Here is a 23,395-nt window from a genome sequence, read left to right as displayed (position 1 = left end):
ATTAGGACATAAGGCCACAATGAGCTCAAGTAATATTATCATCTTAAATTCATGTTATTTATGCCTTTTCTGATGTCCATTTGACAGTTATAAGACTCAACCCTAAAAAATGATCACAAAAGCACTATCCCACCTTAAGTTACATATCAGTTGGTAAATATCATTGGTCTGATATTGATGTTGCTTTTTAATGCAGATGCAAATTACCTATTAATGCCCAATTCCCACTACAAATTCACACATTCATGTTGCCCATATTTTTCCTTTTTAATATACTTATATATAAATACATACATTTGTATAAGTCATTCTTAATTTTGGCTTCAACCTGTGATTCGAGCAAGCTGGTGGAGGCACAGAGACGATGCAGGTAGAAGAAACAACCCATGAGACTGATTCAAAGTCAGAAGTAATCTAGTAATCTCAAGTGAAAAAACAATATGACAGTTTGCAGGATGTTAACACCAACCCTTAATGTCTCAGTCACCTTCTGTTGGCGGCTGCTTCTGATGTAGCCATGAAATTGTGAGAAAAGGCAGGCCCCATGCTTCACAAAACAAACTATAACTGTACCTGTGATTCCCATGAATAAATTACAGGCTCGGCTGACGCATTCATTCCTGACACTACATCGAAAAGAAGGTATTATGTGTTGGATTACATAGATTGCCAGTATTCAACATGAGCGTGAAACGCTTTTAGACATCTTGAAAAAGAGACCGACTTTTGTTGAATAGTACAGCTAATAAATGGGAAAGGAAATTAATGAAAATAAACTAGATTACAGTAATACATTACATTATTGTAATACAGATGAGAAAATAAGCAATCTCGTAATGCATTTTTAAAGTAATCTTCCCAAAATCTCAATGATCAAATGCCATTTTTGCTCAAGGCAGGTCAAGCTCTACACATCACTACACAGCCAAGCTGAATGGTACAACACTGCTAAGTACTCTCATGGCCGCCACTCATTCATATACATTTTCTTACATGTTGTTTAAATGCTTGGTTTCAGACGTGTCATGCTTGCCCAGTTGCATACAGTTTGCTGCTAACATTAGCTTTTCCCCACAAGACAAGCTCGAGTTAATATGTCGTTTGTTTTATTACGAGCCACCATTTACAGAGGAACAGTTTCCTTACAGGGTGACTTTTTAATAGTGAGCCCACTCCAGATAAGAAAAATAAGGCCTTAAATCCACTGAAGCAATGTGGCAGACTGTCATGCTGACCTCCACAGGTTATTCAGTCTACAGGATTGAAGAAGATTGTACTCAGTCCACATGATTACAGTTTAGAAGATGAACAGTCAATATTAAGCTCCTGCGAAGACAGCAACGGCGGACAAAGATGGAGACACTAATAAAAACTTAATAGCACTTTGCAAAAAAAACAACATAATAGAAGTGACTGCTGCTGAATCATCTCAGAAGCAGAAGCTACAGTGGCGTTGAATGCAGCGGTAGAGTGAGAGTTTAAGGCAATACTGGTAAGCACCACACCACCATATCAGAGTGATATTTGGGGTAAGATGTCCCCCAATTCAACAGTCCAGCACAGGAGGGCAGAGGAGGTTTATCACTTGTCCTGCATTTTTTCCAGAATTGGCACAATCATGTCAAATTTAGGCCTCTTTGCCGGGTCTTCGTTCATGCATATCTTCATGAGCTTGCAAATGTGGGGTGAGATTCCAGGGGGGATGGTGGGCCTCAAACCCTCCAAGGCAACCTGAGAGCCAAAACAGACATATACGTTTGTTACAGTAGAGAAGATATTCTTGAGTGCATTAAAAGCCAGAGTAATAGTTTATTTTGCCTGCAAGTGGTTGCTACCCAGCCGCTAATGGAATGAGCGAAAGATAGCTCTGCTGACCTTCATGCCAATTTCCATGTTGGAGAGGTCGGCATACGGCACTTCTCTGGTCACTAACTCCCACAGCAGAATAGCAAAGCTCCACATGTCTGCTGACCGACGGTTGATCTCCTCTGGCTTCTTCTGCAGGGCTGGAGATCACAGAGGGCGACAAGTGAAGGTTATGCAGAGCAAACACACTGAAGCGTTGTGGTGTGTGAACCCACACAACAGACACTGCCTCCCTCTGCCTTCTGCAAAAATCACTTATATTCAAGCACAGCCGAGCACACATTTGTGACTACTAGGTTAAAATGGAGAATTTCTATATGAATGTGATTTATTACCTAAATGTATTTAACACTACTGAATGAAAAGCTGGAAGTAGTTTTTTGTAGATAGGCTGCAGTGCAAACATTATCTGAAATGAAATTGCATTCAGTTATGCAGTTATGCTATGTGTGAGGTCAAATATCCATCCATTAACTGATGACCAGGAAACTGTGGGACCATAACCATAAGCCACATACACACATTTGTGCTGTGTCTTTACAATTCACAACACTGACTTCAGTAATCATCCATTTTCTGTGAGTGGTCATCATAAAGTGTTAAAGAAAATGCCTTTACATTCACTGTGGTAAACTAATCTAAGAAGTGCTTGATAACCACACTGCCCACAGTAGTAGGATAAAGTTATGGAAACAGAATGTAACAGAGTGGGATAAAGTGAGGGACTTAACTTTGATATGCAGGCAACAGAAAAATATGGACGAAAGAAATAAAAAAAATGTCAAAAGTGAGAAATCACAGTGAAAGAGGATAAATGGTAATAGCCTGGTCAATAAAGGTGTAACAATCCATCAGTTTTGATTGATGTATCTATTTGATGATCAACGACCCAATATAAATGATGAAAAGTTAAAGCATCGATTCATATCATCATTTTTAGGGCAAACCGCATAACAAAACCAGGCAGATAACGGCAAGCAGCCAAGAAAAAGACAGTCAAGATAACGTTATTTACTCAGGAGCAAATCAGCGGTGTGGAAATATTTTGGATTTCAGAGTAAATACAGGTTAAAAGACAAAGCACATGCCATGTTAACAATACCGATATGAGATAAGATACTCATGAAACATGATGTATCTGCCTTAGCTGCTCTGTTTCAACAATGTTCAGCTGAAAAAAAACGTGCATGCAGGCTGAAATTCATCTGAGCTGTTGTGTTGGGAAACAGAGTGACTTAGCCCAACGGTGAGTAAGAAAAAGTATGAATAATACATGTAATTTGTTAAGTTATGAGTAGAGGAACACTCCACTAGCTGCGAGGCTAGTTTGTGCAATTTAAAAGTACTTGTGCTGATAATGGGTAACAAGCAAAAAAACTGTTTTGTCGATGAACCTTGACAGTTATAATTTGATACTTTTGTTAAAAGATCTTGTTGTTAATCCATGTTTTATGGCTGTTGGGAGAAGTTTGCCTTCAGGGCTTTAAGCCAGGTAGCCCTGAAGTTTTAGGAAAAAGATCATGGTTTGGGTTAGAATGAAAAGATTTCTGGACAAAAGCCCTTAAGGCTAACTTATCCCATGTGCTGTTTGTGTGTTAGTGGAGTCACTTTAAAGTTATCTTTACTGCACTTAACCAGTCACAATTATTTATGTGTTGTTTTTATCTTTTATGGCCAAAAGCAAAAAAGAAAGGGGTGGCAGCTTCTTTTGTAACCACTTGTGTTACACGGGCATATGATATCGTCTCATATCGATCGCAAACCCCTGAACTGATTGGTGGACGCTGATATCAGCAAATATTGTATCGTCCAAAGAATGAATATAATATTGCATCATGATAAAACTAGTGATTTACACCCCAACTGGTCATATACATCTTTTTCTTTTTATTCAAATATTCATATTTTACTTTATCAGTTAATTAATTTTAAGTTCTTTCTGAAGATAAGACCTATTAAAATTCTTCATCTTAGCTAAATATTTACATTTTTGCCATCTCAATAGCGATTCTCTCTGTGCTCTCAATTTCATGTCTCACTGCCCATTACATGTAGACTGTATGGAGGTTGTTTCTATGGTAACCGGTCTCCTGTACCCCATACAGTCACCACCATCATGCTCCATACACTGTTCTGTCAATGTAACGCTTTTCTGTGAACTGCTGCTACTGTCTGTCACTGCTGCAGATGTTCCCTGGTTATTTTCACACAGTGTGATCAGTTTATGTTTTGATTTCACTGCATCTCAAGGGGACATCAGCTGTGGATTACATTTAGTTCTGAGACAGTCTAGAGTTCCCTGCATCCATCATTCACGCTCGAGCTGCTGTGGTTTCAGCTGTCACTTTGGATCCGTGCTTTATGAGTGATGCCTACCCTCAGGGGCTACCCATGCCGGTGAGTACATCCTGCCAGGACACTGGAAGGAGAACTTGACATCTGCCATGCTGATCCTGGCTGTCATGTCTTCATCTATCTGTGGAAACAAGAAGCGCCGACTGAGATGTCACTTTAAAGTTGAACAGATGACACTTACTTCTCTGCTGTTTTCTGTTTTAAGCAAACAGTTTCACAGTTTCCTGTGACAGGTCAGTTCATTATCCTGAAAGTTATGCTGAAACCACAGAGTCCTCTTACCATAACGCTCTTGCTGTTGAGATAGTGGCGAGGGATCATGGGTTCAAGTGTGTGCAAGAAAGCCATTCCACAAGCAATGTCCAGCGCAAACTTCACCGCCTGCGTCTGGTCCACCACAAAGTCTGACAGCAGAATGAGTGACAAATCACAACAGGTTTCAGCCCCTCTTACTTTCACCACATATGAGGATGGTGGTACAATGCCTACTGTACAAAGAACAATGGCAACATAATGAGAAATGTGAAAGTGCCATAAATCACAAATCGTTGCAAACCACTAAAAATGGTGACAAGAACGGACTGTGTAACCAGAGTAGAAGTACTCACTGGTGCCTTCATGCAGCACATTGTAGAGAGAGCCATAAGGCATCCAGTGTGTGATGATGATGGGGTGAGGGGCGGGAGGAGACTGACATGCTCCCAACATGGGTAGGACATTCGGATGGGAAAATATCCTGGGATGGAGCCCAAGAGGGAGGGACAGGGGAGACAGACAGACAGACAGAAATAGGCAAACCCACAGAGGATTTGTCATTAACAGATGCCTTGTGTGAGACGCAACACCTCCAAAAAGAAATAATACAAATAATCTGGTTCAATGCAAACAGACAAATGAGTGACGACAACTGCACAGAACACAGAGGCAGTAGAAAAGTCAGGATTAAATAATAACCTGAGTTTGGGATATTCCTCATTGAAGTCTCGGCTTTTCCTTGTGGTCCAGTCACGAACTTTTAGCACCTTAACAACAATCTCATTCCCCTGCCAGCGACCTTGCCACAGCTAAAAACAAGAATTAGACACAGAAAAACAGACATGAATGGCATGTTTTGTGTAAACGATCATCAGCAATTCTGCATGACCATTCAGTGTGATAAAAATAAGATCAGAGGTACCTCTCCAGACTGGTTCTCATTTATTTTAGCCAGGAGAGCGAGCTGTTTGTAGTCAATGCCTGCATGTTTGTTCAAAGTGCCATTGCCTAGAAACACAAGATGGAGTTCAGACAAAAGCCCCACTATTCATGTCAAATTTAGCACAACACCATACAGACGAAAAAGGCAGTGGAAATTTCAAACACCACATCAGGTCTGGTTGGGACGCCAGCTAGGAACATTTTTTCTCTTTCATGCAGCACTCTGACCAAACCGACTGATGGAAACTGGTCAGCAAATAAACTGTTTCATGTGTGTGTGGGACTCACGGGGTCGAGTTCTGGTAGTGCCTTTCCAGAACGTGTCCTTGAAGGGAATTTTAGTCAAGCTCTGTCCCATTTTCTCAGCCTTTTCTGTGTGTTGAAAGGATAGTTTAAGATGAGAAAACTGAACACAAGGGCAATTAAGTATGAGGTAAGTGGTAATGAGGAGTCAGGATACCTTTGAGGAGTTCCCGCAGGTGAGGTTTGGCTTTGTCCAGAGGGGTTTCCCCATATTTGTTACAGATGCTCACCTGAGCTCCATTAGTCACAAGGTCCTGAGTTAAAGGACAGATTGGTGTCAGCCACATTTTAATAGAATTACACATGAATACAGATAAGTCTCAGCTTTAAAACCACCAGGGGGCGCACTAACCTCAGCCACTTGATCTTGGCCCCAGAAGCAGGCATAATGCAGTGGTGTGTTTCCGTGTTCATTGGCTGCATTTGTGTCTGCCTTGCACTGGATCAGCTGAAAGAGGAGCAGAAACAAAGGGTTATATGCAAAACAAGGCTGGTCAGATCTTGTTTGGGCTGTATACAGGGCTTAGTGTTCATGCTGCCAACAAAAATCATGGAAGTTCGTCTTGCCTGTGGACACATACCAGAGGTATTGAGACATGCCTAACATTAAACTCAATAGCTGCCTGGCAGCAATTCTAAATCAGACACCCTGGAGCAGAGGCCTCACATTATGGCATACGATATACTAAGATACAAGACATCCTTGCATTCTTTCAGAAACTAAAATGAAATGTCTTTAAGCAAACACAATCGTCTAACAGGTCACTTTGTGTTCCTCTATTTTACCCACCAGGTGCTGCTGTTTTAAAAACACTTACAATATGTGAGCTCCACATACCACACTGCAAGTTGCATCACAAGAGCAAACCAGTGGGTTACAAAGCCTTAAAACAGGACATACATTGTACCCATGTGATGTGCCTTAAAAGGACTCCTGCTGCTGAGTTTGTATGCTGCGTAGGAGCTTGTGCATGCACACACTACAAGCCAGTGGATCCCTGTATTGCTGGTTGAATTACAGCTACTGATTGTGCACAAATTGTGCTTTTAAATGGTCAATTATCTGCAAATTAAAAAAAGTCCATTTGTCATTAAGTCAGCCTGCAGCTGATATATTTAACCTCTTGTCCATCCCTTTTAAGAAATATTTAAAATGTGCAAGCATTGAATAACGGAAGGATTAATTAATCAGTTTAGAGGTAAATAACTACTTTCACACCACAAATTTCTTGTTCTATCCTTCACACGTGTTATAAGCAGGTTTAATAATCATACTTGCAGCCATCGAAACATTAAGTTTTCCCTCGACACTGACTACCTTCAGTTGCAAGAACAGACAAGACCTTCTGTCTATAATTGCTATTCATATGTCATCATTTTAGGTTTCATAATATCCTGTGTTCATGAAGCAATAGATTTTAACACCTGTGTGCTTAGAAGGGATTAGTGTCCGTTTCACAGCTTGGGCTTTACTCTGACAAATAGTCCAAAGAGAGAGACTATGTTGTGTTATATTGTTATGGAGGTAATTCATATTCTGACAATCATCAGAAACAATATTACAGTGGGGTTACAGGATGACTAAGAAACCAGGAAGGAACCTTTTCAAGCATCGATGTGTGCTCACCCCACTGTTTACATGCAACCTACCTTTCCCACGATTTCGCGATGTCCATGGCTGGAAGCCAGGTGCAGAGGCGTGTCGTCCCCGCGATTCATGACGTTGATGCGAGCCCCTCTCATGATGAGCATGTCCACCACGCTGGAGCGGCCCTCCCTGCATGCCCAGTGGAGAGGGCTGAAGCCGTGGTCATCTCTACAGTGTGAGAGGAAAATTCATGTTGACTTAATGTTTCACAAAAGCCTTTAGCACAGCAAAGGACTTAGCAACTTTTCCAGCCTGTCCTGCAGTTACTCTAAATATGAATTTAGGGAGAAAAAAGTATCCAGTAACTTCAGTCCCTCTGCTATCCACATTAAGTAAGTACAATAATGTTATGTAAAAAGATTTCACTCTGAGAATACATAGGCCTCACACCATGTCCTAACAGCAAGCAAGCGTGTCTCTGTCCACACTGAATCCATCAAATATGCACTTCAGTTATGTCACGTAAACAAAACACTATCAATTAGCTGTTCATTCATGTAAACACATAACAAGTCATGTAGGATATCAGCTGTGCATTTGAGGGAGACTTAACCACTTGAAAGATGTAGATGTAGAAGTACTTGCCATCTTCACACTTTTTAAACAGAAAAACATGTTTTATATCGTGACAAAATGAAATGATGAAAATAGTTAACAGAAAGTAAGTTTTTATTGGCAATATTATCAGAAACTTTCAGCTGTCACTGATAAATGCATGTTCCTGGGTCAAACACTCACCCTGCATTAGGTGTACCCCCTGAACTGCCAACAAATATAAGAGTCCTGCAATAAATCCTACTTTCATTAGGTCTCCACCCAAATTATATCTAAAGGGGTAGACTAAGTATTAGAAACACCTCTAAAAATAACGCAGTTTACCAGCAGTGCAAAATACAGCCACCAAAATCATCATTAAGTTGAATTAGCACCTCTCTATAACAGTTTCCACACAAACTGAATGTTATAATTTTCATAAAGCTATAATTTACTGCAGGATTGCTATATTAGACTGTATTTTTTAAGCTACTAATAAACTGACAAATGTGTGTATTTATCTGAAACTATGAATTTTCACAACGCCTAATGAGGAGTTTGTTCATTTGTACTTCTGTCATCTTCCTCAGAAAAGGGAAGTTAACACAACTCAGGCTGAGACAACACGTAACAGGCCTCTGCTGCTCATCATTTCTCTTTGTCTCCATGACACTGGCAGCAACACATGTAGGACAGTGGCCTCGATTACATGGCAGAGTGACTGATGGCATACTTCCTCAGAGAAAAAGAGATAAAGATTGAGAGATTAAGGCGCAGTAAGAGCTGAGTGACAGAGAGTCAATCAGGAAAAGACTAGAAAAAAACAAAACAGAACAGTAGGCCGAGCATTTGCTGCAGTCCTTATAAGGCCCAGTGAGACTTCCTTCAGCAGTGCTGCACACGCATACACTCCAGCTGCTCTGTGTGACTGTGTCATTCTTCATTTCTCTGCTCTCTCCGCCTGGCTGTGGTCACCTCCTCCTCTATTACAGAGTGTCCTCCCTCATGTGAGTCTCACAACCCCCTCGCCCTTTCGGTAAAATCCATACTCTCCCTCTCAGTTTCACTTAAACAGCTGGACTGTACTGATGATGTATTCAACTTTCCATACACTTTACTTTTTTCATGTGGGCTTTATTGTTTGTGCCAAAACACAGCACAGTCCCCCAGATAATAAAGTTATGCACTTGCTGAAGGCCAGCATGAAGTAATGAGTAGGCAGACAGCATAATAATGTGATCAGAGAACTAAGGGAGTATTATAAATCTGGAGGAATCTGAACCCTCTGCCCCCCCTTCCTGCCATCAATTCACTGGCTTGTATTCGCACATCCTGCAAAGCTCTGCTCAAAACAGCATCAAGAGCCCCACAGAGACCCTCAGTCCCACAACACACATCTATACGTGCATCTGGGTGACCTGCTGCAGTCACACCAGATCTGCTCTATGTGCAATTTCCTTTCAGACCAAAAGGGCAAATCCTAAAAACTAATTAGCCTAAGTTTATGAGAGAGAAACTCCCCACAGTCTCACTTCTATGATTTTATTAGTTTTCTGTGCTAAGTCTGTTTAGGTTGTAGAGTTTTTAAGTTAATGGCTGTGTTCTTCTAAAGCACACATTCACAAAATTATCGGTTTGCTTATCTGTATGATCTTATATTCAGTATTTGCAAATAACTAAAGGTGAAAGGAGAAGCTGATTCATGGATTAGTCAGTCAATTTGTGCAGGACCTCAGGACGGCTAGAGATACTTTCATGTGGTTCTAATGGGAATCCTTGAATAAAAAACATGCATAAAATTACTCTGCAACTACTTTGACAGTTTATTAATATTGTTCAAGTCTTTCTTTGTCATCTTTCTGGTCCCAGCTCCTCCAATGTGAGGATTTGATGCCTCTTTCTTTTATCTTTTAAATCTAACTAGTTATGGTGTTTTAGTTGGACAAAACAAGACAGTTAAAGATGATTTTATTCACCCATAATCATTTATTATAAACAAAAAAGGGCCCCAATCCACATACAGCTGCTAAAAATGTACTACTGACACATCAGTGAGGCTCATGCCTCCTCTCTGTGTGTGGATTTCTATTCGGGGGACCTTTTTATAGGATAGATTTTCCCTTTAAGCTAGCTTCATCCCCACAACCCAAAGGCACTTGAGTGCCAGGGTTTTCTGCAGCTCACCCCCTCCACACTGGCTGCGGTAATTTATTTCAGGCACTTCCACCTGCCAACAGTGCTCAGTTTGGCAGACGGAAAAGACCGAGGAAGAGCCCCTGTCTGCACCCTGTATGTCTGTGCCTGGACATCCCTGCCAGGTCATGTAACAGGCCTCAGACCAGAGAAAACAGCATCCACGAAAACATCTAACAAATGAATGACTAACAATACTTTGACTGTGACATTGGAGAAATTTATAGTCTTTACTCAGTCATCTCATCACAAGTCAACAAATTACTTTATGCTCAGCACACAGATATAGACTACATCTGTCAGCAGGTTTTATTTGACCTGAAGTGCAAACTGTGACGACATCAGTGGGCATGACATTTTCTACAGATAAGAAAGAGACATAAGGGGAGGCATGTGGTGAGAAACCATCAGAAAAAAGAGCGTGCAGTGGTCTCATTGATAGTTAGTTCATGCTTGTGTTTTGATAACAACAAATATCTGTTACAATAACAGAACAAAAGCTAAAAGGTAATCAATGCGACCCGCCATCTTGCTGCTACTGTTTACTTCCGTTTCGAATTGTGCAACATCCTTTGTTGATGATGTATCATTGATTACAATGGTTATCTTCAAAACTGATGAAGTTGGCTGGTTTGCTCAATAGCGCCAAGGTTAAAGAATCCTGAATGGAACAAGTTCAAGAAGCAGAGCTAATGTGGTGAAAAACATACCCACTAATCTGTGTTAGCTAGGGCTTGGCGATGAATCAAATTATTTTTTCCATTATGATTTTGGCTACCAACGATTCCATTTAAAGTTCAAGGAAATCCACTGTTGAAAAGACAAGTCTTTTAAATACAGCAAGCTTAATAAAAGCATGATGTTTCTGAAGTCTGTGAGTAATCGTGTAAACTAATAGTCAGCTCAATACTGACCAAAATAATCGTGATAATGATTTTAGCTGTAATCAAGCAACCCTAGTGCTGGCTCACTCACAAAACTGCTATCACCGACACCATTACAACCTGCACGAACAAGCCTCTAGTCCACAGTCTGCATGCAACAGTACCCACTGCAGAGCAACAGGCTCACTCTGCTAAAGAGGTTACAATCAGTATTCACACTGATATCCACCACCTTCCCAAAAAAGAAGCCTCAACATTAACAACAAGGTAAACTCCATAAAAATAAGTGCTGTCCAACTATCAGGAAAGTGTTATCCTCAAACCGTTATTCACACACGTACAGGGCCTCTTCTGGACGTACATATGAGGAGGCTAAATACAGATCACCATTAAAGCCACGATTACACACTCGTAGGCCAAAGAAATCACACGAGCACTTAAGTCAGTCCTCTGAGACTAAAAACAACACAAATGTGGCACTGAGGAATGGGTTGGGCACAGGACCTCATAACCCTTAAACCTGTAATAAACACTGTTTTCATACCACTAGGGCTGTAACAATCATTTTCAATATCGATTAACATGCCATCTTGTTTTGTTCCACAAAAGCTGAGAACAGCATCACAATTTCTTAGAGCCAGAGATGATGTTTGCTTCGGGTGTCGTCTGACCAACAATATAAATCCAGAGATACTGTATTATTCTAATGTAAGACAAAGAAAAGCAGCAGGTGCGCACATTTGAGAGGCCGGGACACAAGACTTCAATGATTAATCAATTGTTAAAATAGAGTTAATGATTAATTTTCAACAAATGTAGACAGCTGAAATTATTAGTTGTTAAGATGATTGTTAGAAAAGTCCCCAGCAACTATTTTCATAATCTATTATTTGACATTTTATAGTCAAAATTATTGACTATGTGAGAAAATGACTAGCTTGTCCAGCCTGGACTAATCCATTGACTGACCTATTGTTTCAGCTCTATATATAACTTGAAATTAAAAACCACAAATTACCCTTCATGCTAATTTTCAACATAAAACTATAACTCGTACCAACATTATGCACCAACTAGCAAAGAGGTGGTGTAAAACATATTCAGAGAAGACCATAGAGGATGACTGTATCGTAAACATTTTGGAGAATTTGTTTTAAACTTTGCAATTAACTCTTGTAAACTTGGAGGGAATGTTGAGGGGAAATGATAGCAGCTATCTAATACCACTGGGAGACGAATACCGGAAACACATAACTGGAGGAGGGGAAGGAGACGTGACCTGCTATGGCTTACTGTGCATGTCTCTTCTGAAAAATTCATTATTTGCCCCCCCTCAACACACACACACACACACACACACACACACACACACACACACACACACACACACACACACACACACACAAAGATCCTCTGTCTCGTCACACATAACTCTTCCAGTCCTGCCCCATTACAATAATCTCCTCCCCCTCTCTCTCAGTTTTGGTAGGTGGTAGATGTTTCCCTCAGGCCTCCTTGTAAGGAGATTCAGCATTCCACTACTACTCTCTGTATAGGGGTTACATCAGTGTAAACACACTATTATCGAGGAGCACAGAAAATATTATAGTAAGGATCTGATAGGCTGAGATATAGTGGGTTTACTTAAATATAGGAGGGGAGGAATAAGTTCTGTAGGGAAATGAAAAGACAAGAATAAATGGGTTTCACCCACTGGGGGAGATATATCAACCGGAAAAGGGGACTTGACATGTAATCAGCTAATGGACGAGTCACATGTAGGGAGTGCATGGATCCACACTGGCTTGATGTAACCATACTGTTTTACAAAAGTGGGAGAATTGAATAAGAGTAACAGAAAAGCGGAGCAAACACAATCAGCACTGACATTAAAAGGGAGAACAAATCTCTTTTCATTCCTGCACAAATGGCTGAATTAAAAAGGAGGAAAAAAGCAAAAGTGCTTCAAGAAGACGTCTTGCATATTATTATAATTAAAAAACGTTTTTTTTTATTATATTAAAAGCTGTGAACAACTCTTTTTAGCCAAACTATAAAATGCAACTGGAGACGTCTGAGTGTCTCAGAAGGCAACAGAACAATCCTATGTTTTCTTAGCTTGTCTTATCACATTATTAATAGATCAGACTAACTAGTTTACTTCCGGATGTTATCAGAGTCACACCTCTTAAACAGAACCATGTTTCATTTTGTTACCATTCTTACATGAGACATTAGACGGCCACACTACTAGTTGAACATTTTTACGTTCAACTTTGCAACAGCATTCAAAGAAAATGAAAAAAGCAGCCACTAGTTTCTCTGGCACTTCTGAAACGTGTCCACTGCAGACAAATCTTCGTCAGTGTTATAAACAATCCAAGCAGATGTCAATGCGTTTGACCTTCTTACCATAAATGTACTAAAACAGTTAAAAAGACAAAGAGGAGAGCAGCTCCAACACAAACAGTCATTATAATTAAATAGATCTATTCAGTCTCTTTGTGTTTACTCTGAAAATAAATACCGGTAGTCTAAATCTGGGAGTCCAGAAGGGAAGCTTCACGGGTGGTCATCACTACTTGACAGCAAGCTCGGCCAAGTTTCTCTTTACAGTGTCAGCTGAGGACACAGAAGCTGCTGAGGATGGACTATGATCTGTAACTATCAGATTGATATTTGTATAATAAACATGTCAAATCTTACAGAGGCCTGCAGCATTCTGTGCATTCATGTCCAGTCTTTTTTTTTAAATTGCCATCAAGCCCAAAGTCAATTACAGCAAAAACTGCAAGCGTGACTAACTCGACCATCACAGTGGGTTTCCTGTCCGACATCATGCTTTTGAATTACTCCGCTGGCATTCTGGACATAAACATGTGCCCACAAGGAAATGAGTTCAATCGCAGGTCAGGCTCTCGCTAGGGACTGAAAAGGCGGGCTTTCAGTCTGCATCAGAAATTTGGTTTGAGAATGCAACATTTAAAGTAGACAAAAGACAGACAGTGTACCTGATATGTAACTGGGATTCTGGGTTACGTTATCTAGCATCACAGACTCATGTTGTGGCAGGTCTCATGCAGATAAAGTATAACTGTCAAAATGATCATTGGCTGAAAAGTGAAGATACAAAATCTATCAGTGTCTGTTTAACTGTGAATTAACTTTATGATGATTCTTGAGCCTGTATAGATAAACAAGTGATTATTTTTATATTTTTCCCGGACAAGCTAAATCAAATCTTTAACGACAACAAAAGCCTGTTAATTTTTAATCAGCATCGAACCATCGACAGAAGTGATTTGTGATCTCTGGATACCATTAACATCCTTCTGACAAAGAAACACACTCATAAATAAACTTTGGCTCACCCTTGATTGAGGTCATTCTCCGTATTGTCCAACCATAAGCGAACTGCCACTGCATTGCCTTCCCGGCACTGCGTGAAGATATCATCCATTTTGACTGGTGTATTCTCCTTCTCTTAAGGCGCACCCGTGATCGTAGATGCAGAACTGAAGTGGGACAGATGAGGGAGGCGACCCGAGGGGTTCAACAGGTTCCTGGCCAGCATCAGTCCCTCATCTGGGATAATGAGCGACACAGTCTGAGATACTAAACAGCACTCTGGCAACCCTGAAAAAAGGACACAATGAGGGAATTTGCTCTGTTAACACATCTTTTAATCAGTTTAATCTCTATTCCAGACAATTGTACAAACCTAAAACGAACAAAGCTCAACAACCAAGCTAGTGTTGAGTAATCTTATCCACCCATAAGAGTGGGTGGCTGTTCCCAACTGTGACTCACAACACTTGGTTGTGACTAGCACCCTGTACACCAGTGTAGATAAATATTTTTATCCAGTGTGGTGCTAAATCCTGTACTTCCTTAATACTTGAATTAGCACTTCAATTATTACTCATTTAATCAATTAGATGACTGACTGGAAATTAATCTGCAATTCTTTTGCTAATCAATTGTTTAAACATTTATCATGCAAAAAAGTCCAACACTACTTGATGCCAGCTTCCTACACCTGTGGATTCTCTGTCTTATGTGATACTAAACTGAGGATATTTGAGTTTCAGCTTTATTAAAGTCTGATTTTAATAAACACAATAGATACAGAGAGAGACTGAAGTGTAAATAACATGCTTCCTCATATTTCATACAGCCTAAACTATGATGAAACTATGTGTAGGCTGAATAAATAACATAATTGCAGGTCATTACTGAAGACAACAGATTGTGGCAGGGATAACAAATGTGTCATGACACTGGCAAAGGACTGGGATCACAATTTTTGACCTCTAATTACAATCACAAATGAAAAGACACACTTCATTCATGTTTGAATAAGCCAAGCACTCATATTAAAAATAGGTTGGTAGATGATAGCATATCTATAGCTGCAGCTCATCTTAATGTGCTGTCACTGCGCAGGTTGGCTTTGTTCATGTATATAACATAAACACTGCATCAACCTGGTGCCACAGTAATGAGTTCACCGTTAGCAACCCACTGCCTTACAGCACTGTGACTAGCTACACTGCTATCTCGCTAACACACAGGAACAGCTCATTAAAGTAAGCTGGTTATCCCTTCAGCTCCTGTCGCCACCACCGTATACGTTTATTACACTCCATTAAACTGAAAGTGACTGGGTTAGCTCCAACGTTAGCTAGCATCCTCTGGCTGACAAAATGAGACACAGGCTAACAAGCTAACCAACTGCCCTGACGCCGCGGACTGTCTCCGTCTCTCTCATTTGACGCTGACTTGACTGAAGTGAACATGAAACAATATAAGTTGGTGGTTTGAACAGTCCAAATCGATGTTAAATATGTCTCCAATATGATCAACTTACCGGGTACAGTCGCCTGTTGCGGTGAACAGAAGTTATTAGCAGCGTTGTGTGTTGTGTCCAGTAGATTGAATGCTGTGGGACGTCCACACCCTCACTGCCGCCGTACGTACGTGGTAACGTTCAATGAAAGGAAGAGAACGCCCCGCCCCCTACAGGCTGCACAGGGAACTGCAGGAGGGCAAAAATATTCACAGCCTCAGGTCACAGATTTTTATTCGACTTTATAAGAGGCATCAACAAAGTTACAGTGTGTGCAGTGACGGAGGAACATATTTTGTTTATGTAAACGTAGCAATACTACAGTTTAGAAATACTCTGTGACTCAGTAAAAGTCTTGCATTTAAACTACAATTGTTTAAGTACTCTTTATGCAGAGTGGCCCATTTAATAATGTGTAGGGCTTAACATATATTTTTGTTATTATGATGATGCATTATGCTAATAATTTGACTGTTGTAGCTGGTAAAGGTGTTGCTTAATATCTGCTGAATTTCTCATGGGTGATCAATAAAGTCTTGTCTTCATTCATTTTAATGCATCCAAGTATTCATAGGTATCAAATAGCTTTAGTGGAGTAAAAAGTACAATATCGTGGGGTAGAATTAAAAGGTATCTGGCATAAAATGGAAAGTACCTCAGTACTGTACTTAAGTAAAGTATTTGAGTAAATGTGCTTAGTTACTTTCCACCACTGGTCATGTGCATGTCCTAAAGGGAAAATCCACCCTAAAACACAACACATTTTATATTGTATCATGGTAGTCATATGATTAGCCCTGTGAAGTGTGAAGTGAATATGTACAAACATTTAAAAAAATGTTTCCCTACAGGCTGGAAATGTTTTTTCCCCTCCAAATCTCTAGTTTTAAATCTAGCTTTAGTTGTAGCCAAGGTTGAAAAGTTGACCTTACATAAAACAGAAAAAAAATCAGAAAACACTGAATATGTGTGAGTTTATCAAACCGCTTGTGCAGTAAAAGATCTAAGTATGTTTATATAAAGATTAAACAAGGTATATAACACATACTGTACATGCATACGGTATGTTTGTTTTGATTGCATTCTGGAGGATTGTTGGAAAAATTATGTATTTTAAAATTACTTATTACTTACTAAGTTATTTATAATACTGTTATTGGAATAATGACAATATGTGGTTTTGTTGGTAGATTTATTTACTATTTGTTATTGTTTGTTATTCTTCAGTTCTTGAGAATATACAATTATTTTATAATTTATTATATATTATAATTATTATTATTATATTCAAATAGTTACATTTTGTACTCTACAAAGTCTGAAAAACAACAGAAAATTTAAATCAATCTATATTTGTTGTGTATAACAACATTATCACAAAAACATCAGGTCCCATAAACCTTTGCTTTGCGTACGTCATCCATATGCGCCTGTAGTTCTGTTTTGCTTCCCTGAAGCACATGAGACAAACCAACGTGGCTTTTGCATTTGACAAGAAATTTCAGCAGCTATTAAATGTAGTTACATGTTTGTTACAGGAAACATTTTTATACAAACACCTTCATTAACGGAACAAACCGTTTGACAAGTAAACCAACTTGTTATTCCGCTGCAGAGACAAACTGGTGAGTAACTGAGTTAGCAGTTAGCGCGTTGATAGAGAAGAAGTGACACTGGCAGAGGTTTTCTCATCTCCAGCAGGTTTACAGTTGTTTGTGTGTTTCTTCCAGACCTCCGGGAAACATGTTTAATGAAGATGAAGACTGGAGTGACGAACCAGACGCTCAGGTCCTGAGCAAGACTGTCCTTAGAAACACCCAGAAGGCGAACAGCAGCACTAATGTCAAGGTACATGAAGAGTCAGTTTAGTTACCTGCTGCTAGCAAGTTGTATTGATATCGAGGCTTACCAGTATTTCCATATAATGTGCAATGTTTATATGGATTTATTTAGTGTCCTGAGCTTGTTGTGTTTTCTTAATGATCCTTGTTCTGGGTGACCAAAAAACCCAAACATGTACATGCACATATATGTACACATGCATGAAAGATAACACATAGGAAGCTACAGCTCATTTCCTGAACAGATTCTGCAACATAACAACAAAAAAATCAAACTTTCTACTTCCCTTATAAAAAAAGACAGAATCAAAAATACTAAAAATTCAGAAATGCAGTTTGTAGCACAGGAAGCTATTAAAAATGTGATTTTCCACAGTTACACACTGTCTTAATAACATCCTCTGCCTATCTTCAGTGATCCAGTATTCACTGACCAGCCCAACATTAGGCTGCACACTTTGGTTGAAAGACTTGTATCTGAATTTATCCCCTGCTCAGGCCAAGGCTGTTGGAAAGAAGAGCCTGCTGCGCACCCTGCAGACACTGGGGTCAGTACCAGAGTGGAAGAACGACGACCATCAGCAGGACAGTGACAGTGAGGCAGAAGTGGCCCCATCACACAGTAAGAAAAAGAAGAAAAGAAGGAAAAGGCGAAAGCAAGCAGAAACGACAGGAGAGCAGCAGGAGAATGACGACTTAGGTCAGACTGATATAAAGGAGAAACCTGTGACAAAGAAGAGGAAGAAAGACAATAAATTTGGTGAGTAATGACCTGGTTAAAGGCTTACATGTCATTTCATTTACATTTTAGAGTGCTGATGACAGAACAGTGTTGATGTTCACACAATTTGATTATAATATAACATCAAAATGTATGTCTTTCTAAAGGGGCCTCGAAGGTAAAAAACACATCAGTAGACCAGACACAGGATGAAGAAATGACTAAATCTGCAACAGTCAATGTAAACACACCAGAGAACACAGAGAAACTGAGCAGACAACAATGGAAAAACAAAATGAAGAACAAGAGGAAATGTAAAAATAAATACAAACAGAATGATCCTGGCTCTGAGAAGGAAGTCAGTAAAGCAGAATCTGCAGAGCAACACAAGCCAAAGGAAGATGTCAAAATAGATTCAAGTAGCAACAACAGCAACATTAACAGTCAGACACCAGCCAAGAAAAAGGAAAAAGATCGTAAAGCACAGAAAAGAAAAAAGACTGAAGAGGACACCGACATGACTGGTGCAGCACTCAGAGGAGGAAAGCAGCACATTGGAGGCAAAGCTGAAAAAGTTGCAGCCAAATCTTCTGCTGATGAAGTGAAGATCACAGATGATCAGCACCATTCACCCACTAAAACACCGAAACCAGACCTGAGCAGAGAACAGATTCTGAAAAGAGAGAAGCTACGGAAAATGCTCCACAGCCAGGAAACAGTCCAACAGGAGGTTCCTGCGGAGACGAATGAGGAGCCAGTGGTACCAGAAAAAGAGGTGAAACCGGACCGCTCGGCCTCCCTCAGGTCCCGCATGGAGCAGCGGCTGGAGTCGGCTCGTTTCCGCTACATTAATGAAGTTCTGTACAGCACGACCAGCGGGGAGGCGAAGCGCATGTTCAGACAGGACCCAGAGGCCTTTGGGATCTACCACAGAGGTTACACGGCGCAGGTGCAGAGATGGCCAACCAATCCAGTGGACGACATCATCGCATACATCCGACAAAAGTGAGATATTAGGGTCAATGTCATTTTTTGCATGTAATTCAACATTTAGGATTTAGCTGAGTTTCTTCATTTCAGTTCATGAAGAAAGTCCAGAAGTCCTTCTGGAGCTTTCAGCTGTATCTCAAGGTCGTCTTCAGCAGCTGAACAGGCTCAGGTGTCTTTACATGACCATGAAGAGTAAAACTTGTGTCACTTGATAACAGGAACAACCCCTACACAACAAATTATAAATCAAAGTCTCACACGAGGACACTTTTGTCAGCTCCATTTGCTGAAGATGACCATAGGCTGCAGTTTAAAGCCACAGAAAGTTCGTAAGTGGACCTATGAGCTTAGTTCAGCCCTCTTTTAACCCTTTAAAACCTGGAGTGACATCACTTTTCTTGTGCTGCTTTCAGACAGCTTTTGTAAGTATTTAAACCTTTGAGCCTTGAGCAAATTGGTGTGGTTTCTTTCAAAAATGTGCGAAAAAAGGCAGTGAGCAACTTTGTAAATAAATTTAAAAAAAAACCTAAAAATTGCAACAACAAAAAAAAAACAAAAAAAAAAACAACCCAATTCAGAAAATAAAAAAAAATAGGGACAAAACGAAAAAACGCTAGGGGGAAATAATATCCATAATTATTATCACTACATTTTAAAATTATGTTACAGAATTATTATAATCTTTAAGCACTCTTTCCAGGTCATTTGTTTGTTTTTAACTTTCTTTCTTTCTTTCTTTCTTTCTTTCTTTCTTTCTTTCTTTTTTTTTTTTAACTAATTTCTTGCTAATTTTTTGGGTCATTTCTACTTTTGTTGCTCATTGCCTTCCTCCATGTTTTGAAAAAAAAAAATCAAGCCAATATGCTCAGGTTTCAAAAGGGTTAAAAGGATGTTAGTTTGCTCACTTACATTGAGGTTTGTTGGACAAACACACACTAAATTACAAGGATTAAGTTGCAAAATTCACAGTTAAGTTCAATGTGTGTGTGTGTGTGATGATGATGTTATACATTTTCATCACGGCAAAAATAAGTAATGACTTTGAATTAATTTTACATGAATTACCTGAATTTCAGTGCTGTCTTGCTTCCTTACAGTATCTCAGGAATAATACAAAGATGAGACATTCTCTATTATCTCTCTGCTCATCAGGGGATGGGTGAGGTTGGCAAGACATCATTGCCACTCGCTTGGAGACGGTCGGGCACACTTTTGGCCCAACTCCTGAGATGGTCAATCTGGAAATGCAAATTAGCACAGCGTTGTTTGACTTGGTGCACCCAGAGGTGCAATGGAAAAGTCCTATTCTTTAGTGTCTATCTTTTCTCAAGGCATTAACAGGGCACTTCCATAAGAATAAAATATCCCTGACATTTCTTCTTGGGCTTCCAAAACTCGCATTATCTACATAATTTATCTGCTGTATACGGTGTATACCTTCCATTACTCTTCTGAAGACTATGTGTCAGCGGGGAATAATGCAGGAGATAATGCTACACTGTGGGTGTTTAATTAATGCTTCATTTGGCTGCTGTGAGAAGACAGCCTTGTCACCGTCAGCAATTTGTGAGAAAATCAACAGTTTTGGTATTTTGTGGTCCTGTGAACTTAAAATCTGCTTTTGCTCTCTGTAGATTGCAAATTTAAATGTAATTAAATGTTATCTTGTTTGATATCCCGTGGTTGTAAACACATCAATTGTGTCACCCCTTTCAGGCCTTCCTCTCTGGTGGTTGCAGACTTTGGTTGTGGCGACTGTAAAATAGCGCGCAGTGTGAAGAACAAAGTGCACAGCTTCGACTTGGCAGCCACCTGTGAGCTTGTCACAGTGTGTGACATGGCCGACGTGAGTGCATTGTTTCTCTGCATGTTAATTCACAAACAGATTGTGTGACTGTTAGAAAATAAAATTCTCTCTATGCAGGTCCCGCTTCGTGACAGCTCTGTGGACATCGCTGTGTTCTGCCTTTCACTCATGGGGACCAACCTGGCAGATTTTCTGGCAGAGGCCAATCGTGTCTTAAAGATGGGGTAAAATATATCACATTAATTCAGTACAGGCTTGGCAGTTATATCTTTTATGTCTGTATAACTGTTTTGCACAATCATTGTAGGGGTGTCCTTAAAATAGCAGAAGTGGCGAGCAGGTTTGAGAACGTGCGGAGCTTCATCAATGCACTGGCAAGTCTGGGATTCAAGATGTCGGCCAAGGTAAGGCTACAAATAGGATGACATCAGGGACTAGGGTTGTGTATTGGCAAGAATCTGACGATACGATACATATCTTGACACGGGTTACAATTTACTATATTGCGATATATTGCGATTTTTTTTTTTTTTAATCCATGAAAACTTTGCATTTAAACTATTAACCAAAAATTGATACGGTATCACAAAACATATCACGATATTCAAGTGCATCGATATTTTCGTACACCCCCATCAGGGACAAAGAAACACGTTTGTATTTGTCTACATTTACATTTCTTTTTTATGAAATGGTAAGTTCACACTCCAGTTATGAGAACTCCCTACACTTTTGTTTCCAGCTGCACAATCTCAATTAAACATGCAAAAATACATAACAACATTTATTGTCAGTACAGGTGTCATTATTTCTTTTCCCTTTTTAAGAATTCAGTTCGCTCAGCGAGGGAGTTCATAGCTGCCAGCTGCCAGCTGCACCTTTCATAATTTATAGCAGGTGGCTGTGGTGCTTTGGGCAGGAAACCTCAGGTGGAAGAGAACAGTCAGTACGCTGGTTCATTGTTGGCAACAAACAGACTTGGTTAAATGTATTTAAAAGTAGATGAACATCATTTAAACATCAAAATCTGCCACATAAAGGCCGGTACTCAGGTTAGCCTGTGCATAATACATCTACCCAGTGAGTGTATGCAAAGACTGATGGGTGTTTTCTTTCTTTTTAAGGACACAGAAAATACTCATTTCTACTCCTTTGAATTAGTGAAGACGGGAGACGCTCCAGAAAATATAAAGAAATTTGGACTACAGTTGAAGCCCTGTGTCTATAAGAAAAGGTGAATTGAATTGGTGTGATTTCAGACAATGACTGTGCGTGGGACATTTTGAAACAGTGTGTTTGTGTATGTGCAGCTTTGGTCTCCTGTTAATCGAAGCTGAATTTGTACATTTGTATCTAAATGTATTGTATTTGTATCGTGTAAGTGTATTGATACACTTTAAAGCCTCTGTAATTCACAGATTTTTCATGTAATACAGGGCTCTGATCACATGCCATCAATATCCAAGTGCAGATTTCCTTCCTTCCTTCCTTCCTTCCTTCCTTCCTTCCTTCCTTCCTTCCATGTTTCCTTTCTCTGGCTTACGATTTGCTGATCAGGAATATAACCCTGTGTGGTGTTTTGTTGGAATAAAAACCTACATCAGTGTTTGGATGACTCGTTATACACAGGTCATCAGTTCAGTAAATTTCATGAGAAAACGAGTGTAAATGTTAAGATTGTTTTGCAAAACACTTAAAACTCCAGAAAAAGTGAAAAATAAAACACAACTTTTTTAAATAAATCTGCCTCATGACTGTTTGACACACAGGAGCACTGATTGTATTGAATTTTTTTGTAGTAAAGAACAGATGTGTGGCACTAAACCACACTGAAATTTTATTATGTCATATTTTTGATTTACGTCACATGCAATATGTGAATTAATAAAAACTTTATTACCATGAACCAGTTTTCCCAGTCGGGAACTCATCTCTGTGATTACTCCATCACCACATGAAGGGGTAAATCCTGACTCACTCTGTTGTGTGTATGTGTGTGTGTGTAATAATTTGCCACAAGAGGGTGTAACAACACTGCAACCGAATGTGGGCAGATGAGCTGAAGATGAGTGTGTCTCCATCTCGATCATATGCTACATGAGAATTTATTTATAGAGTAACTTAGGTTGTCACAGCAGATGGCTCTCACTGATTTAGTCGACCAAAGATATCACAAGGGCAGATGGTGTGAAGATAAAGTCACAGCC

At 39.8% G+C, this 23,395-nt stretch overlaps 2 protein-coding genes across 2 annotated transcripts; one reads left to right on the top strand and one right to left on the bottom strand.

Annotated features, from left to right (window-relative positions):
* Positions 1-248: 248 nt before the first annotated feature.
* LOC126407222 (integrin-linked protein kinase) lies at positions 249-15,969 on the bottom strand. Its single transcript, XM_050071941.1, has 13 exons — positions 15,851-15,969; positions 14,352-14,616; positions 7,372-7,537; positions 6,074-6,169; positions 5,879-5,975; positions 5,707-5,790; positions 5,399-5,484; positions 5,176-5,285; positions 4,830-4,957; positions 4,504-4,625; positions 4,243-4,342; positions 1,876-2,006; positions 249-1,731 (listed from the first exon to the last, which is right to left on the bottom strand). Exons 2-13 carry the CDS (start codon positions 14,438-14,440, stop codon positions 1,582-1,584), a joined length of 1,359 nt encoding a protein of 452 aa, XP_049927898.1. The 5' UTR covers positions 14,441-14,616; positions 15,851-15,969; the 3' UTR covers positions 249-1,581.
* A 1,293-nt stretch (positions 15,970-17,262) lies between these two features.
* rrp8 (ribosomal RNA processing 8) lies at positions 17,263-23,079 on the top strand. The gene is made up of 8 exons (XM_050074030.1): positions 17,263-17,454; positions 17,560-17,677; positions 18,169-18,430; positions 18,559-19,396; positions 21,098-21,227; positions 21,306-21,412; positions 21,496-21,592; positions 22,313-23,079. Exons 2-8 carry the CDS (start codon positions 17,573-17,575, stop codon positions 22,424-22,426), a joined length of 1,653 nt encoding a protein of 550 aa, XP_049929987.1. The 5' UTR covers positions 17,263-17,454; positions 17,560-17,572; the 3' UTR covers positions 22,427-23,079.
* Positions 23,080-23,395: the final 316 nt, after the last annotated feature.

The sequence above is a fragment of the Epinephelus moara genome, chromosome 2 (assembly GCF_006386435.1).
Source record: "Epinephelus moara isolate mb chromosome 2, YSFRI_EMoa_1.0, whole genome shotgun sequence".
In the NCBI taxonomy this organism is placed as follows: Eukaryota; Metazoa; Chordata; class Actinopteri; order Perciformes; family Serranidae; genus Epinephelus; species Epinephelus moara.
This window is presented reverse-complemented; position numbering and strand designations above follow the sequence as displayed.

What these genes read in the sequence shown, in the direction of transcription:
- LOC126407222 (XM_050071941.1), bottom strand. Translation starts at nt 14,440, where the DNA reads ATGGATGATATCTTCACGCAGTGCCGGGAAGGCAATGCAGTGGCAGTT. An exon ending in ATCGCGAAATCGTGGGAAAG is followed by an intron (nt 6,170 to 7,371) that starts GTAGGTTGCATG and finishes CTCCTCTTTCAG; the next exon opens with CTGATCCAGTGCAAGGCAGA. An exon ending in ATGAGAACCAGTCTGGAGAG is followed by an intron (nt 5,286 to 5,398) that starts GTACCTCTGATC and finishes TCTTGTTTTTAG; the next exon opens with CTGTGGCAAGGTCGCTGGCA.
- rrp8 (XM_050074030.1), top strand. Translation starts at nt 17,573, where the DNA reads ATGTTTAATGAAGATGAAGACTGGAGTGACGAACCAGACGCTCAGGTC. An exon ending in AATCGTGTCTTAAAGATGGG is followed by an intron (nt 21,413 to 21,495) that starts GTAAAATATATC and finishes CAATCATTGTAG; the next exon opens with GGGTGTCCTTAAAATAGCAG. An exon ending in GATTCAAGATGTCGGCCAAG is followed by an intron (nt 21,593 to 22,312) that starts GTAAGGCTACAA and finishes TTTCTTTTTAAG; the next exon opens with GACACAGAAAATACTCATTT.